Source organism: Gopherus evgoodei, chromosome 2 (genome assembly GCF_007399415.2).
Source record: "Gopherus evgoodei ecotype Sinaloan lineage chromosome 2, rGopEvg1_v1.p, whole genome shotgun sequence".
Taxonomy (NCBI): domain Eukaryota; kingdom Metazoa; phylum Chordata; order Testudines; family Testudinidae; genus Gopherus; species Gopherus evgoodei.
The window spans coordinates 296,015,201-296,032,102 of record NC_044323.1 but is presented as its reverse complement, the minus strand read 5'-3'; the positions used below and the strand labels follow the sequence as shown (position 1 = coordinate 296,032,102).

General features: G+C 65.1%; 1 protein-coding gene across 1 annotated transcript; it reads left to right on the top strand.

The window, feature by feature from the left end:
• The first annotated feature begins 3,125 nt into the window (after window positions 1-3,125).
• Window positions 3,126-15,692, top strand: LOC115645253 (riboflavin transporter 2-like). Its single transcript, XM_030549622.1, has 4 exons — window positions 3,126-3,191; window positions 6,903-7,910; window positions 13,858-13,981; window positions 14,788-15,692. The coding sequence occupies exons 2-4, from the start codon at window positions 6,925-6,927 to the stop codon at window positions 14,998-15,000; spliced, it is 1,323 nt and encodes a 440-aa protein (XP_030405482.1). The 5' UTR covers window positions 3,126-3,191; window positions 6,903-6,924; the 3' UTR covers window positions 15,001-15,692.
• The last annotated feature ends 1,210 nt before the right edge of the window (window positions 15,693-16,902 follow it).

Sequence of the window (16,902 nt, the reverse complement as noted above, 5' to 3'; positions counted from 1 at the left end):
GGGCTTGGCACTGGTGTCCCTGGACAGGGGCTCCGGCCTGGGGCCGGTGTGTCCCCCTGGGAGGGCCGGAGCCAGCTGCGTGGCTGCATGGATAAGAAGTCATGGCGCCATTCTGGGATGGATCACTTGGTGATTCCCTGTTCTGTTCGTTCCCCCTGGGGCACGTGCCTCCGGCCGGTCGGCTGACAGGACACTGCTCTGATGCAGTCTGGCCGTTCTCATGCAGCTACTGGGGCGTAAGCCTGCCCTGGAAAGCCCCATGTGCGCCAGCCCCCGGGCAGGTGGCTCCCAGCTGGAGGGCCGAGCCTGCCGGAGGCTCCTGGCCCAGGGAGGGCTGCAATTGTGTGGGGCCCCGGGCAGGCAGGAAGCCTGGCTCCAGGGGGGTGCAGTACACCCCTAGTGTGGCCCAGGCAGCTCCAAGAGCTCCCTGGTTAGTGATGCCCAGGAGCAGCACCGTGCCCAGCTCTGGGCCTTGGGTGGGTCTGGCTGCTGAGCGTCAGGAGCTGCCTGTGCAGAACAGGGCTCCCTTTGTCCATGCAATGGATGGAGCTGCAGGCAGCAGCCGTGCCGCACCACGAGGGTGTGGGCCTGGGGCCGGCTCCTGGAATGCTCCACAGCCTTCAGATTGCTACAGCCTCTGGCCAAACCACAGCTGCTCTACACAAGCCCGCGTGATCTCAGAGCACACGAGGCTCTGCTGGGCCTGGAGCCAGGCAGCAGGGACACAGGGAGGCCAAGTGGCAGGGGCTGCGTGACCTGAGAGCCTTGGGGGCGACGTGTCCTGGAGAACTAGCGCTGGGGTGCAGCGCTGTAGAGGGGTGCTGGGCTGGCTCCAGAGGGGAGGGAGGCTGCAGGTCAGGGACGAGGGGTGTCTGTGCTGGGGGGGGGGGGCAGCTCCACGTTGGTACCCGCCTGCTGCATGGGGAAGGATGCCTGGAAGGGTTGATTGTTTGGCAGCTCAGGAAGTGCCGGCGCATGACTAGCCCTGCCCTGGGGTCTGCACGGCATAGGGCAGGGTTGGGCCGGAGCCAGCTGGGCCTGCCCCGTCCTCTTGCCTAGGACTCTGGATGCTATGGGAGCCTTGATGTTCTCGAAGGCTGATGGGAGGAATCTGTCTGCTCCTCCCCTCCATGGCCGGAGTGAAGATTGTGCCCCATCTTGCAGACCTAGAGCTGGCCAGGGTGCCCCGCACATCTAGGGCTGTTTGGCTTGGTTCCCGCAGCTCGTTCCAGCTGATGAGGGAGCTGCCTTGATGTCCCCCTGGCACTCAGCACAGTGCCCCAGGCCCCTGTGGGCGCAGCCCCTGCTGCCCCACGCTGCACTGGTTCCCTGCTGAACGAGGGCCAGCTGGAGCCCTCGGCCCTGTGAGCACAGCTTCCGGCAGGGCTGCATCCCACTGTGCCAGGGTGCCAGGCTGCTGCCTGCGGGAGATGGCACTTTCCCCACAGCTGCATCTGGCCTGGGGAACTCTCTGCCACAAGAGAGAAGAGAGGGCGGTCCTTGCTGTGCTCAGAGCCACAGGCTGGGGTTAGCTTTCGGCCTTGACTCTTCCTGTGTGGGCTCATCAAAGCTGCCCCAGCTGACAGATAGCTCCCCCTTCTCGGCTGGGTGCAAGGCAGAGAGTGCTGGGCACATTTTAAATAGACTGGTGGCAGCCGAGCGCCCTTGTGCCAGGCCTGGAGAAGCACCCCTGGGTGTGAGTGGTGTGCTGCTGGGCTGGCCCTGGGCGTGGGAAACACTCCCATCACTGCCCCCCTCCGTGGGAGCTGGGGGTCGGAGTTCGGCCAGTTTCATACCTGCTGCGCATTGAGACTCCTGCCTAGAGCTCCACCTACTTCCCTGGCCTATCCATCCTTCTGCCTCCCCCCAGGCAGCTGGCCAAGCTCCGCTGCCTCTACGGTGTGCCTGGCGGGGCTAGCGGCTCCTCCGGCGGGCAGGGAGATGGGGCAGCAATCACCGCCCCCCCCCGGTCACAGGGACCCAGCCAGCTCTGGGGTGGAGCATGGCGGGACACAGCACGGGGCCCAAGGAAGAACCCCACATCCTTGGCAACGACAAACAGAAAACCTCTGCTGGGGTTTGGCTGAGGCCCTGGGAATACCAGCGGCTTGCGGGTCCAGGACCAGCCTGTGGGCAGAGCGCAACTGGTTCTGCCCCACACCTGAGTCCGCCGGAAGCCCTCACCCAGCCAAGGCAGAGCCAGCCCAAGGGTGCTGGGCTTGTGCAATCAGGCGAGGTGCTAGGGCTGTCTCGGGGGAGAGCGTCGGGGTGGGGGCAGGGCGGCAGCCCTGGGGATGCGAACGGGCACTGATGGTGCCCATGGTGTGTGGGGCAATGCCAGCCCTTCCTCTGAAAAGAGGCTCCCTGAGCTGGGCTGCCTGGCGCCCTCTGAGACCTGGGCACTCGTGTCATGGCGAGCGTGGGCGAGCCCCAGCTCGTGCGCTCAGGAGGTGACAGCCTGGTGCCTGAGGATGCTGCTCCTTGCTGGGAGATCCGGTCCTGCACCCCATGCCAGCGTGGGCTTGCCCTGCCCTGGCTGGGGGCTGTGGCTGAGCACCGGCATTACAGCCGGTATCACAGGACGTCTTCCCAAGGGGGCCAAGGTCGTGCTCAGACACAGGCAGCTGCATTCTGCCCTTGCCCATCTTGCTGCCCTGGCACCGCTCCGTCCACACGTCATTCTGTGGCTTATGGCACCACCTGGGAGCCCCAGCCAAGGCCCCGGCCCCCGCTGCATTCGGTGCTGCACCAGCCCAGAACAAAGAGCCCGTCCCTGCCCCACAAGTCCCGGAGGAGGGACACAGGCAGAGCCACGGGCGTCAGGCGCACTGCGCCCGGGGAATTTCACCCGTCGCAGGGTCACCAGCTGAGCCAGGCGCCTCTGCAGTTCCTCCGGCTCCACCGAGGGCAGCGGCTTCACGCCAGGCCCCGGCTGGGCTCAGCGCTGAGCCATAAAGCAGCCGGGCCAGGCACTTCCACGTGCCAGGGCAGCCCGAGCTCCCCTGTCCGCTCCCCGGGCAGCATCCCGCCCCACAGGCAGCCAATCGCTGCCGCTGCCCCCGCCCCGGGCAGCGGTTACGTAGCCAGAGCTGGCTCAGGCAGCAGGGAGGGGCCCCGGGCGCTGCACTTCCAGCTCGGCTCGGCTCGGCTCGGCTCGGAGCAGGCAGAGCGGGGCCGCCCAGCCCTGCGAGGTAGGAGAGGGCTGGAAAGTGGCTGGCTGCCCCCTGCCCGGGGCCAGGCAGCCAACGGGGGGAGGGGGGCTTTGGGGGAATGTGTAACAGGTGACATCTGCCTGTGCACATACGTGTGTGTGTGAGTGTGTGTGGATGTCTGTGCGTGTCTCTGTGTGTGAGATGATACCTGTTGAGTGACAAGGCTGTGTGTGGCAGAGAGAGAGAGATGACGCCTGTTGGGTGACATGCTGTGTGTGTGTGTGTGTGTGTGTGTGTGTGTGTGTGTGTGTGTTGATGATGATGATGATGATGCCTGTCCGGTGACACGTGTGTGTATGATTATGCCTGTCGAGTGACATGGGAGGTGCTGTGCATGCGTGTGTGTCTGTGTGATTATGCCTGTTGAGTGACATGGAGTGTGTGTGTGTGAGATGATGCCTGTCAAGTGGTACGGTGTGTGGGTATGAGAGAGAGAGAGAAAGAGAAAGAGATATGATGCCTGTTGGGTGACATGGTGTGTGTTGTGTGTACACATGTGTGTGCATGTGTATGTGATTACACCTGTCGAGTGACATGGTGTGTGTGTGTGTGTGTGTGTGATTACACCTGACGAGTAACACGGGTGGGGTGCATGCGTGTATCTCTGTGTGATTATGCCTGATGAGTGACATGGTGTGTGTGTGTGATATGACACCTGTCGGCTGACATAATATGTGTGTGAGTGTGTGAGTGTGATGATGCCTGTTGAGTTACATGGGGTGTGTGTGTGTGTGTGTGTGATGATTATGCCTCTCAGGTGATAGTGTGTGTGTGTGTGAGAGAGAGATGATGCCTGTCGAGTGACGTGTGTGTGTGTGATGATGATAATGATGATGATGATGATGCCTGTCAGATGATATGGTGTGTGGTGAGATGACACCTGTCAAGTGACATGGGGTGGGTGTGGATGGGTGGGTGCATGTGTGAGTGTATGTGTGTGTGATGACACCTGTCGAGTGACATGAGGTGTGCGTGTGTGTGTGTGAGATGATGATACCTGTCAGGTGATATGGTGTGCGCGCGCGTGCGTGTGTATGTGGGTGAGGACACCAACTCTGCATGGGGCTCTGTGTGGGTGCACAGGGTACAAGGTTCCCAGGGGTGACAGTGCCATGAGGAGCCCAGCAGAGCCCTGCTCCCCAGGAACGCCCTGGAATCTGCTCGTGACCCTTCCCAGAGCGCGGGAGCAGGCCGGAAAGGAGGGTTAATCTCAGCCAGTCCCGGCAGCTGACTCCGGTCAGCCCCGTGAGCAGGTCAAGCCAAAGGCCAGACCTTGCTCCAGGCATCCTGTGCTGAGCTTGGCAATTCCCTGGGGCCCCTGAGCCAGAGTTAAAGCCTAACCTAGCTGTGGTCACTTATTACAGCGCAGAGCAGTGAAGTGTCGCCTGGCTCCACCAGCCCAGGCCGTGTGCTTGGAGATCCCCCCGGAGTGCTGCCAGGGCTGCTGGAAACCCACTCCGCGTCCCCATGGCGGTGCCAGGCTGGCCCCAGCACCCCCTTCCAGGCCCAGGCCAAGGGTTGGTCCTGTCTGGGCTTTGATGGGGTTTCTGGGCTAGAAAGGCCCCTCCCGGGTGCTCAACACCCTGGCACAGAGAGCGCTGCCGGGAGCTCCCCGCTAGGCTCTGAGAACTGCTCCCTGCAATGCCCATTTCTGCCCATTCGGTGTTATGTGAAGCAGCCCCTCAGCCAGTCAAGACCCGCACCCCAAACCCAGCTGTGGAGAGGAGCCCCATGGCGCCTGGACTGGTGTGTGCCCCAGGTCAGCTCTAGGTTTTTTACTGCCCCAAGCAAAACCAATATTGGCTGCCCCCCACCCCCCTTTTTGTGCGTGTGGCTTTTCCACACATTTTCACTTTGCAATGTTGTTGTTTGGTTTTGTTTGCCTGGGTGCGGGACTGATGCAGCATTGGGCAATGACTGCATCGGATTCTGCTGTAGCCAGGTGCACCTGCCTGAATTTCTTCTTGAGACAGAGGAGCTGAAAAGCCCCGGGGGCCACCAGAGCACCTGAGTCGCTCGTGCCCCTGTGATACATGCAGGGGGGGGGAATACAAACCAGAGAGGGGCATTTAAAGATGCTTAAATCACTGCGTGCTTTGCTGCCCCGTGTCACACCTGGGTCTCCTGAAGGCAGGAGGAGGTGGTGCTGGGGGCTGGAGGGGCAGGGCCTGGTGCACAGATGGGAAGAGGTGATGGGGTGTTACGACGCAGTTCTGGCAGGACCCAACTGAGAGTGCCAATTCAGGACCAATTGCTTAAAACGGGGCAGTTTCAGCCCAAGGCTGGGGTTTTCCACCAGGCAAACCAAACCAGCCAGCCAAAGAGGACTTTGGTCTCACCTCACTGGCTAACCACAAGTCACACAAGCAATTTCCTTAGACACTCCAGTTTCCCAGTGTCACCACCAGTCCCACTCGTCCTGGGGATGAATGGTTATGAAAACCAACACCCCAATGAAAGAAAACAGTTCTCTCGATTCCAAAGAATCAAGCCCCAGACCCAGGTCAATATACCCATCAGATCTTACCCACAAATCACGCTGTTGCCAATCCTTTAGAATCTAAAATCTAAAGGTTTATTCATAAGGGGGAAAAGGTAGAGATGAGAGCTAGAATTGGTTAAATGGAATCAATTACATCCAGTAATGGCAAAGTTCTTAGTTCAGGCTTGTAGCAGTGATGGAGTAAACTGCAGGTTCAAATCAAGTCTCTGGAACATCCCCCGCTGGGATGGGTCATTCAGTCCTTTGTTCAGAGTTTCAGTTTGTAGCAAAGTCCCTCCAGAGGTAGAAGCAGGATTGAAGACAAGACGGAGATGAGGCATCAGCCTTTTATAGGCTTTTCCAGGTGTAAGAACCTCTTTGTCCTTACTATGGAAAATTACAGCAAAATGGAGTCTGGAGTCACATGGGCAAGTCCCTGCACACCCTGCTGAGTTACAAGGCGTATCTGCCTCCTCTCAATGGGTCAGTTGTGTAGCTGATGGTCCTTAACGGGCCATCAAGCAGGCTAGGCAGAGCTAACACCAACTTGTCTGGGATGTCTCCCAGAAGCACAGCACAAGCTTGAAATACAGACAGGATCGAGCCAATACTCATAACTTCCACTACACAATGACACATGCACACAGACAGCATAATCATAACCAGCAACCCAGAACCTGGTCTTAGACACCTTATATGATCTTTTACATAAGATTTGGTGCCACTAGAGGACCTTGGTTGCAGCCATGTTCTACATGGTCCCAGTTCAAATCAATAACGTGACAGGGGGTTACTCCAGCTTTGGGGAGGTGGCAGGAGGTTACCTCAGCTTTGGGGGACAGGGCGTGGTACACAGATGGGAGGAGGTGATGGTGGGGGTTACCCCAGCTTTGGGGGGTGGCAAGGGTTACCCCAGCTTTGGAGGGCAGGGCATGGTGCACAGATGGGAAGAGGTGATGGTGGGAGTTGCCCCAGATTTTGGGGGGTGGGGGGGTTACCCGGCTTTAGGAAGCAGAGCGTGGTGCACAGATGGGAAGAGGTGATGGTGGGAGTCACCCCAGCTTTGGGGGGCAGCACGGGATTACCCAGCTTTGGGGTCACATCCAGGCTGCTGCGCTGGCTTTCCAGGGAGCCCCCGTCCTGCCCCAGGGCCCTGGCAGCACACCCGCTGCTCTGGTTTAATGCCCCCCTCTCTGTTTCGCTCTCAGGCCCAGCGTGCCAGCGGAAGCCATGGCACTGGTGGTTCACATCCTCGCCTGCCTCCTGGGCACCGGCTCGTGGGTGGCCATCAACGGCATGTGGGTGGAGCTGCCCCTCATTGTGCCCCGGGTCCCGGAGGGCTGGTACCTGCCGTCCTACCTCACGGTGCTGATCCAGTTTGCCAACGTGGGGCCGCTCTTCGTCACCCTCATGCACCACTTCCAGCCTGGGCGGCTCAGTGAGCCCGGCACCATCTACACCATCGTCAGCCTCGGGGCGCTGGCCTGCGTCCTGCTGGCCTTCTTCTGGCAGGCAACCAGCGTGGTGGGGGGCACAACCCGCAGCACCGCCCTCCTCATCCTCCTCTTCTTCCTCTCCCTGGTGGACTGCACCTCCTCCGTCACCTTCCTGCCCTTCATGCTGCGCTTCCGGGCCCGGTACCTGACCACCTACTTTGTGGGCGAGGGGCTGAGCGGCCTGGTGCCCGGCCTGGTGGCCCTGGCCCAGGGCGTGGGGGTGGTCCGGTGTGTGAATGGCAGCCTGGCAGGGAACGCCTCGGGCACGGGGCTGCGGGCAGAGTACCAGCCGGCCCGGTTCTCCGTTAGCCTCTTCTTCCTCTTCCTCGGTGGCATGATGGGCCTGTGCCTCGCCGCCTTCGTCCTGCTCAACCACCTGCCGGCCGCCCGGCAGGAGCGGGCCAAGGAGCGGTTCCAGGCCCAGGCCCGGGTGGAGGCCGGCGCAGGGCTGCAGGCCGTGGTGGAGGAGCGGCCCATGATCAGCCCCAGCGAGAGCCGCCGGCTCAGCAGCTGCTTCGGCACCGGCACATACTCCTGGCCCCAGGTGGCCTACATCTTCCTGGTGCTGGCCTGGGTCAACGCGCTGACCAACGGCGTGCTGCCCGCGGTGCAGTCCTACTCCTGCCTGCCCTACGGCAGCTCGGCCTACCACCTCTCGGCCACGCTGGCTGCCATGGCCAACCCACTGGCCTGCTTCTTCGGCATGTTCCTGCCCAACAGGTGGGCATCCTGGCTGGGGGGCACCCCACATCCTGGGCAGGCCTCCAGCCAATGGAGCTGCCTTCCAATGGCACCAGGAGCACCGTGGCTTGGCACCGGGCGGGGCAGCTGCAGGAGCTGCATCTAGTGCCCCTGCTGCAGAGGGTGCCAGGATGGTCCAGGGTCACCGAGGGGGCTGGGGGAAGACTGGCACCACTGGGGGTGGGGGTTGGGGCAGGCTGGCATCACTGGGACAGGTTGGTATCATGGGGGATCTGGGGGTAGGGGCTGGGGTAACTGCAGGTCAGGGTCTGGGGGACTGGGAAGGCTGGGGGAGCTGGGGGTCGGCATGGGGAAGACTGGGGTCACTGGGGGTCAAGGCGTGGGGGTCTGGGGCAGGATGGAGGAGCTGGGGGGTCAGGGCATGGGGGCAGGCTGGGGGAGCCGGGGATCAGGGCCTGGGGGTCTCGGGCAGGCTGGAGGAGCTGGAGATCAGGGTCTGGGAGTAGGCTGGGGTCACTGGGGGTCAGGGCGTGGAGGTCTGGGGCAGGCTGGAGGCGCTGGGGCTCAGGGCCTGGGGGCAGTCTGGGGTCACAGGGAGTCAGAGTGTGGGGGCAGGCTGGAGAAGCTGTGGCAGGTGGGTATCATGGGGGTCAGGGCCTGGGGGAGCTGGAGGTCAGGGTGTGGGGGTATGGGGAAGGCTGGGGTCACTGGGGGTCAGGGCCTGGGGAAGCTGGGATTCAGGGTGTGGGGGTCTGGGAGTGGCTGAAGGAGCTGGGGATCAGGGTGTGGGGGTCTAGGACAGGTGGGAGGAGCTGGGGGTCAGGGCGTGGGGGTCTGGGGCAGGTTGAGGTCACAGGGGGTCAGGGCGTGGGGGTCTGGGGCAGGCTGGGGTCACTGGGGGTCAGGGCGTGGGGCTCTGGGGCAGGATGAGGTCACTGGGGGTCAGGGTGTGGGGGTCGGGGGCAGGCTGGAGATGCTGGGGCAGGCTGGAGGAATGGGGTCAGGATGTGGGGGACTGCGGCAGGCTGGAGGAGCTGGGGGTCAGGGCATGGCGGTCTGGGGCAGGCTGGGGTCACTGGGGGTCAGGGCGTGGGGGTCTGGGGAGGCTGGAGGAGCTGGGGGTCAGGGCGTGGGGGTCTGGGAATGGCTGGAGGAGCTGGCGGTCAGGGTGTGGGGGTCTGGGGCAGGCTGGAGGAACAGGGGGTCAGGGCGTGGGGGTTTGGGACAGGCTGGAGGAGCTGGGGGTCAGGGCGTGGGGGTCTGGGGCAGGCTGGAGGAACAGGGGGTCAGGGTGTGGGAGTCTGGGGCAGGCTGGAGGATCTGGGGGTCAGGTCATGGGGGTCTGGGGCAGGCTGGGGTCACTGGAGGTCAGGATGTGGGGGTCTGAGGCAGGCTGGGGTCACTGGGGGTCAGGGCTTGGGGGTCTGGGACAGGCTGGAGGAGCTGGGGGTCAGCTTGGGGGTCTGGGGCAGGCTGGAGGAAAAGGGGGTCATGGCGTGGGGGTCTGGGGCAGGCTGGGGTCACTGGGGGTCAGGGCATGGGGGTCTGGGGCAGGCTAGAAGAGCTGGGGCAGGTGGGTATCACGGGGTGAGCAGGAGCTGGGGTCACTGGGGGTCAGGGCGCGGAGGTCTGGGGCAGGCTGGAGGAGCTGGGGGTCAGGGCGTGGGGGTCTGGGGCAGGCTGGAGGAACAGGGGGTCAGGGAATGGGGGTCTGGGGCAGGCTGGGATCACTGGGGGTCAGGGCGTGGGGGTCTGGGGCTGGCTGGAGGAGCTGGGGATCAGGGCATGGGGGTCTGGGGCAGGCTGGAGGAACAGGGGGTCAGGGCATGGGGGTCTGGGACAGGCTGGAGGAGCTGGGGGTCAGGGCGTGGGGGTCTGGGGCAGGCTGGAGGAACAGGGGGTCAGGGCGTGGGGGTGTGGGGCAGGCTGGGGTCACTGGGGGTCAGGGCGTGGGGGTCTGGGGCAGGCTGGAGGAGCTGGGCATCAGGGCGTGGGGTTCTGGGGCAGGCTGGAGGAGCTGGGGGTCAGGGCGTGGGGGCCTGGGGCAGGCTGGGGTCACAGGGGGTCAGGGCGTGGGGGTCTGGGGCAGGCTGGGGTCACTAGGGGTAAGGACGTGGGGATCTGGGGCAGGCTGGAGGAACGGGGTCAGGGCATGGGGGTCTGAGGCAGGCTGGGGTCACAGGGGTTCAGGGCGTGGGGGTCTGGGGCAGGCTGGAGGAACGGGGTCAGGGCATGGGGGTCTGGGGCAGGCTGGGGTCACAGGGGTTCAGGGCGTGGGGGTCTGGGGCAGGCGGGTCTCTAGGGGTCAGGGTGTGGGGGTCTGGGGCAGGCTGGAGGAGCTGGGGGTCAGGGTGTGGGGGTCTGGGCAGGCTGGAGGAGCTGGGGGTTAGGGTGTGGGGGTCTGGGGCAGGCTGGAGGCGCTGGGGGTCAGGGCATGGGGGTCTGGGGCAGGCTGGGGTCACTGGGGGTCAGGGCGTGGGGTTCTGGGGCAGGCTGGAGGAGCTGGGGGTCAGGGTGTGGGGGTCTGCGCAGGCTGGAGGAGCTGGGGGTCAGGGCTTGGGGGTATGGGGCAGGCTAGGGTCACAGGGGTCAGGGCGTGGGGGTCTGGGGCAGGCTGGAGGAGCTGGGGGTCAGGGCGTGGGGGCCTGGGGCAGGCTGGGGTCACGGGGTCAGGGCGTGGGGGTCTGGGGCAGTCTGGGGTCACTAGGGGTCAGGGCATGGGGGTCTGGGGCAGGCTGGAGGAACGGGGTCAGGGTATGGGGGTCTGGGGCAGGCTAGGGTCACAGGGGTTCAGGGCGTGGGGGTCTGGGGCAGGCTGGGGTCACTAGGGGTCAGGGTGTGGGGGTCTGGGGTCACAGGGGGTCAGGGCATGGGGGTCTGGGGCAGGCTGGAGGAGCTGGGGGTCAGGGTGTGGGGGTCTGGGCAGGCTGGAGGAGCTGGGGGTCAGGTTGTGGGGGCCTGGGGCAGGCTGGGGTCACGGGGTCAGGGCGTGGGGGTCTGGGGCAGGCTGGGGTCACAGGGGTTCAGGGCGTGGGGGTCTGGGGCAGGCTGGAGGAACGGGGTCAGGGCATGGGGGTCTGGGGCAGGCTGGGGTCACAGGGGTTCAGGGCGTGGGGGTCTGGGGCAGGCGGGTCTCTAGGGGTCAGGGTGTGGGGGTCTGGGGCAGGCTGGAGGAGCTGGGGGTCAGGGTGTGGGGGTCTGGGCAGGCTGGAGGAGCTGGGGGTTAGGGTGTGGGGGTCTGGGGCAGGCTGGAGGAGCTGGGGGTCAGGGCATGGGGGTCTGGGGCAGGCTGGGGTCACTGGGGGTCAGGGCGTGGGGTTCTGGGGCAGGCTGGAGGAGCTGGGGGTCAGGGCTTGGGGGTATGGGGCAGGCTAGGGTCACAGGGGTCAGGGCGTGGGGTCTGGGGCAGGCTGGAGGAGCTGGGGGTCAGGGCGTGGGGGCCTGGGGCAGGCTGGGGTCACGGGGTCAGGGCGTGGGGGTCTGGGGCAGTCTGGGGTCACTAGGGGTCAGGGCATGGGGGTCTGGGGCAGGCTGGAGGAACGGGGTCAGGGTATGGGGGTCTGGGGCAGGCTAGGGTCACAGGGGTTCAGGGCGTGGGGGTCTGGGGCAGGCTGGGGTCACTAGGGGTCAGGGTGTGGGGGTCTGGGGTCACAGGGGGTCAGGGCGTGGGGGTCTGGGGCAGGCTGGAGGAGCTGGGGGTCAGGGTGTGGGGGTCTGGGCAGGCTGGAGGAGCTGGGGGTCAGGTTGTGGGGGCCTGGGGCAGGCTGGGGTCACGGGGTCAGGGCGTGGGGGTCTGGGGCAGGCTGGGGTCACTAGGGGTCAGGGCATGGGGGTCTGGGGCAGGCTGGAGGAATGGGGTCAGGGCATGGGGGTCTGGGGCAGGCTAGGGTCACAGGGGTTCAGGGCGTGGGGGTCTGGGGCAGGCTGGGGTCACTAGGGGTCAGGGTGTGGGGGTCTGGGGTCACAGGGGGTCAGGGCGTGGGGGTCTGGGGCAGGCTGGAGGAGCTGGGGGTCAGGGTGTGGGGGTCTGGGCAGGCTGGAGGAGCTGGGGGTCAGGGTGTGGGGGTCTGGGGCAGGCTGGAGGAGCTGGGGGTCAGGGCATGGGGGTCTGGGGCAGGCTGGGGTCACAGGGAGTCAGGGCTTGGGGGTCTGGGGCAGGCGGGTCACTAGGGGTCAGGGCGTGGGGTTCTGGAGCAGGCTGGAGGAGCTGGGGGTCAGTGTGTGGGGGTCTGGGGCAGGCTGGGGTCACAGGGGGTCAGGGCTTGGGGGTCTGGGGCAGGCGGGTCACTAGGGGTCAGGGTGTGGGGGTCTGGGGCAGGCTGGAGGAGCTGGGGGTCAGGGCTTGGGGGTCTACGCAGGCTGGAGGAGCTGGGGGTCAGGGTGTGGGGGTCTGGGGCAGGCTGGAGGAGCTGGGGGTCAGGGTGTGGGGGTCTGCGCAGGCTGGAGGAGCTGGGGGTCAGGGCTTGGGGGTCTGGGGCAGGCTGGGGTCACAGGGGTCAGGGCGTGGGGTCTGGGGCAGGCTGGAGGAGCTGGGGGTCAGGGCGTGGGGTTCTGGGGCAGGCTGGAGGAGCTGGGGGTCAGGGCATGGGGGTCTGCGCAGGCTGGAGGAGCTGGGGGTCAGTGTGTGGGGGTCTGGGGCAGACTGGGGTCACAGGGGGTCAGGGCTTGGGGGTCTGGGGCAGGCGGGTCACTAGGGGTCAGGGTGTGGGGGTCTGGGGCAGGCTGGAGGAGCTGGGGGTCAGGGCTTGGGGGTCTGGGGCAGGCTGGGGTCACAGGGGTCAGGGTGTGGGGTCAGGGGCAGGCTGGAGGAGCTGGGGGTCAGGGTGTGGGGGTCTGGAGCAGGCTGGAGGAGCTGGGGGTCAGGGTGTGGGGTCTGCGCAGGCTGGAGGAGCTGGGGGTCAGGGCTTGGGGGTCTGGGGCAGGCTGGGGTCACAGGGGTCAGGGCTTGGGGTCTGGGGCAGGCTGGAGGAGCTGGGGGTCAGGGCGTGGGGTCTGGGGCAGGCTGGAGGAGCTGGGGGTCAGGGCTTGGGGGTCTGGGGCAGGCGGGTCACTAGGGGTCAGGGTGTGGGGGTCTGGGGCAGGCTGGGGTCACTAGGGGTCAGGGTGTGGGGGTCTGGGGCAGGCTGGGGTCACAGGGGGTCAGGGCTTGGGGGTCTGGGGCAGGCTGGGGTCACAGGGGTCAGGGCGTGGGGTCTGGGGCCGGCGGGTCACTAGGGGTCAGGGTGTGGGGGTCTGGGGCAGGCTGGAGGAGCTGGGGGTCAGGGCGTAGGGTCTGGGGCAGGCGGGTCACTAGGGGTCAGGGTGTGGGGGTCTGGGGCAGGCTGGAGGAGCTGGGGTCAGGGCGTAGGGTCTGGGGCAGGCTGGGGTCACAGGGGTCAGGGTGTGGGGTCTGGGGCAGGCTGGCGTCACAGGGGTCAGGGTGTGGGGTCTGGGGCAGGCTGGGGTCACAGGGGTCAGGGCGTGGGGTCTGGGGCAGGCTGGAGGAGCTGGGGGTCAGGGCGTGGGGTCTGGGGCAGGCTGGAGGAGCTGGGGGTCAGGGTGTGGGGGTCTGGGCAGGCTGGAGGAGCTGGGGGTCAGGGTGTGGGGGTCTGGGGCAGGCTGGAGGAGCTGGGGGTCAGGGCATGGGGGTCTGGGGCAGGCTGGGGTCACAGGGAGTCAGGGCTTGGGGGTCTGGGGCAGGCGGGTCACTAGGGGTCAGGGCGTGGGGTTCTGGAGCAGGCTGGAGGAGCTGGGGGTCAGTGTGTGGGGGTCTGGGGCAGGCTGGGGTCACAGGGGGTCAGGGCTTGGGGGTCTGGGGCAGGCGGGTCACTAGGGATCAGGGTGTGGGGGTCTGGGGCAGGCTGGAGAAGCTGGGGGTCAGGGCTGGGGGAGCTGGGGCAGGCGGGTATCACGGGGTGCGCAGGAGCTGGGGTCACTGGGGCTAACCGACGCCGCTCCCTTCACCAGCCCGTGCTTTGCCCCCCAGGTGTTTGCTGCTGCTCGGGCTCCTGACCGCGGCCGGCTCCGGGTTCGGCTGCTACATCCTGGCCATGGCGGCGCTCAGCCCGTGCCCGCCCCTGCTGCACAGCCACGCCGGAGCGACGCTCATTGTAAGTCAGCGCAGGCCCCAGCTCCCGGCCAGGCCCTGGGGGAGCGCGCTGCTCGGAGGGGCCACGGTGGGACAGGGCCGCCCGGGGGGGGACAAGAGAGGCAATTTGCCCCAAGCCCCGGGCTCCACAGGGGCCCCCACGAGAGTTTTTCGGGGCTCCTGGAGCGGGGTCCTTCACTCGCTCGGGGGCCCAGAAAACTCTTGCGGGGCTGGGCCCCAGCTTCTTCCGCTCCCGGTCTTCACTGGCGGGGGGGTCCTTCCGCTCCGGGGCAGAAGGACCCCCCACCATCACATTACCGCCGAAGCAGGACCTGCCACCGAAGTGCAACCCGGTCTTCGGCAGTAATTCGGCGGCCGGGGGCCCTTCCGTTCAGGGATCCACCGCCGAAGTGCCCTGAAGACCCACGGCGGGGGCCCCCCACCACCGAGTTAACCCCGAAGAGTGGGCTGCACTTCGGCAGTGGGTCCCAGAACGGAAGGGCCCCCCGCCGCCGAACAGGGCCAGCTCTAGACATTTCACCGCATGGGGGGCCCCCTGCTGCTTGCCGGTCCCACGGCTCTGGTGGACCTCCCGCAGGCATGGCTGCGGAGGGTCCGCTGGTCCCGCGGCTCTGGTGGACCTCCCGCAGGCATGCCTGCGGATGCTTCACCGGAGCTGCAGGATCAGCGGACCCTCTACAGGCATGCCCGTGGGAGGGCCACCGGAGCCGCCTGCTGCCGATGGCCCCAGGCCCCCGGAATCCTCTGGGCGGCCCTGCAGTGGGAGGCCGGGCTGGGTGTCCTGACGGGGCGCGCTCTCCCCCTCAGGTACTGTGCTGGGTTCTCTTCGTGGGCTCGCTGTCCTACGTGAAGCTGATGATCGGCATGATCCTGCGGGACGAGGGGCACAGCGCCCTGGTGTGGTGCGGGGCCGTGGTGCAGCTCGGCTCCATGCTCGGGGCGCTCATCATGTTCCCGCTGGTCAGCGTCTACAGCCTCTTCCGCTCCGGAGACCCCTGCACCACCCGCTGCCCCAGCTGAGACCCGCCATGGCCTCCGGCCGGGGGGACACCGGGGCTGCCAGCTCAGCCCTTGGAACACTAGTCCTACTGGCCCAGCACTGCCGCCCTCTGCTGGGTGAAATCAGAACTGCGCCAGCCACTATCATCAGCACTATACTGCTGTCAGCTACTGGGGATTCACCATTAGCTCAAGTAGGTGGGCCTGGGCTGAGGAGCTGGAGTTTTTGACCTCTGTACTTGGTGTCACTGTGGTGCAGGGAGTGGCGAGTGTGCAGTGCAGAGAGGACTCGCATGGCCTAGAAGGCCACAGATGTGTTTGTTCCACTCAGGTTATTACACTGTGCCCACCACCCTGGCATCCTGGCCCCCTGGGGACAATTCTAAGCACTGAGCAAGAGCCTCTCCATTAACCCCCTGGTAGAGCAGGATTATGCCCATTTTACACATGGGGAAACTGAGGCACTGGGTGGGGAAGGGATTTGCCCAAGGTCACCCAGCAAGTCAGTGGCTGAGATGGGACTAGAACCCAGGAGTCCTGCCACCTGCTTTTGTGCAGGGTGACAGGAGCAGCCAAATGCCTTCAGAGCTCCCCATCACCTGGGCACTGGAACATGGCACCGGGCTGCGCTCGTTCAACTGCTGAGCTGCCTGGTAAAAGCTGCTCCAGGGCAGGGCTGCCCAGAGGATTCAGGGGGCCTGGCACAAAGCAATTTCGGGGGCCTCTTCCATAAAAAAAAGTTGCAATACTATGGAATACAATATTCTCATGGGGGCCCCTGCGGGGCCCAGGGCCTGGTTCAAATTACCCCACTTGCCCCCCACCCCGGGCATCCCTGCTCTGGGGAACAACTCCCCCTCCCCACAGGGGGTGTGAAACATCAGACCAGGGTGGGCTGGAGCCATCCCCCCAGCCAGCTGTCCTGGCTGAGCCTGTCCTGAAATGGCCAGTGGGGGCCTCCCTGCATGGCCTCCCTGCTTAAACTAAAGGTCGCCGGGTGTGATGTGTATGAAACCCATTGGTCATGGGGTTTGTTCCCTCTGGCAGCTGGGCCACAGAGGATAAGAGCCTACTACTGCTGCAGCTGCAGTACATGACCAGAGCGACTCCTCTAGGTCAAACAGCACAAGTCTATGGCGTGAAACCAAAGGGCCCCAGTTCTAATCCTGCTGCCTACATGTGCATGAAACGTTCCCTGCAAGGCAGCCTGCCCCCCTGAGGGCAGCTAACACCTAGCAGGGGCCTCAGACTGCTCTTAGGGCAGGTTCTAGGAAAGGCTGGGTGGGGGACCGCAACAGCCCCCAGATGTGACCCTGTGAGGGCCATTAATCCCTGGGGGGAGGTTTGGCTCCCATTCTGTGTCTTGCCTGCAACCCAGCCCACAGGTTCCCAAACAAGCTCCCAGAGGCCATTGTTCTGGCTGGGGGGGACAGCTGTGGGGGATGGGAGAGCTGGGGATGTCTTTAGGTGAGGGACAGGATCTTTAAGCCTGTAACCTGAGCCAGGTAAGGGGGAGGGGGTTAGCACCTTGGCCCGGAAGCTGGACAAAGGAATTGCTGGCTGGAGGAGGGGTTGGTCAGTTTCGGTTTGGGGCTGGATGAGGGGAATTCAGGGGATCCTATGCTGGACCCAAGCACCCTGAACCCCCAGAAGGACTTGACTGAGGGGTCCTGACTGTGCCTGCAAGCTCTGCTGTAACCTGCATTCCTGTTGTCCAATAAACCTTCTGTTTTACTGGCTGGCTGAGAGTCACTGTGGGTCCCAGGAAGAGGGGTGCAGGGCTGGACTCCCCCACACTCCATGACAACTGGTGGCAGCGGCGGGAGATACTGCAGGAAGCGCCGTCCACGGGGTGCAGTAAGTGACTAGGGAGCAGTAAAACGAAGGGATGATTAACCCCTGGGAGTGTGTGCCCAGTGAGAA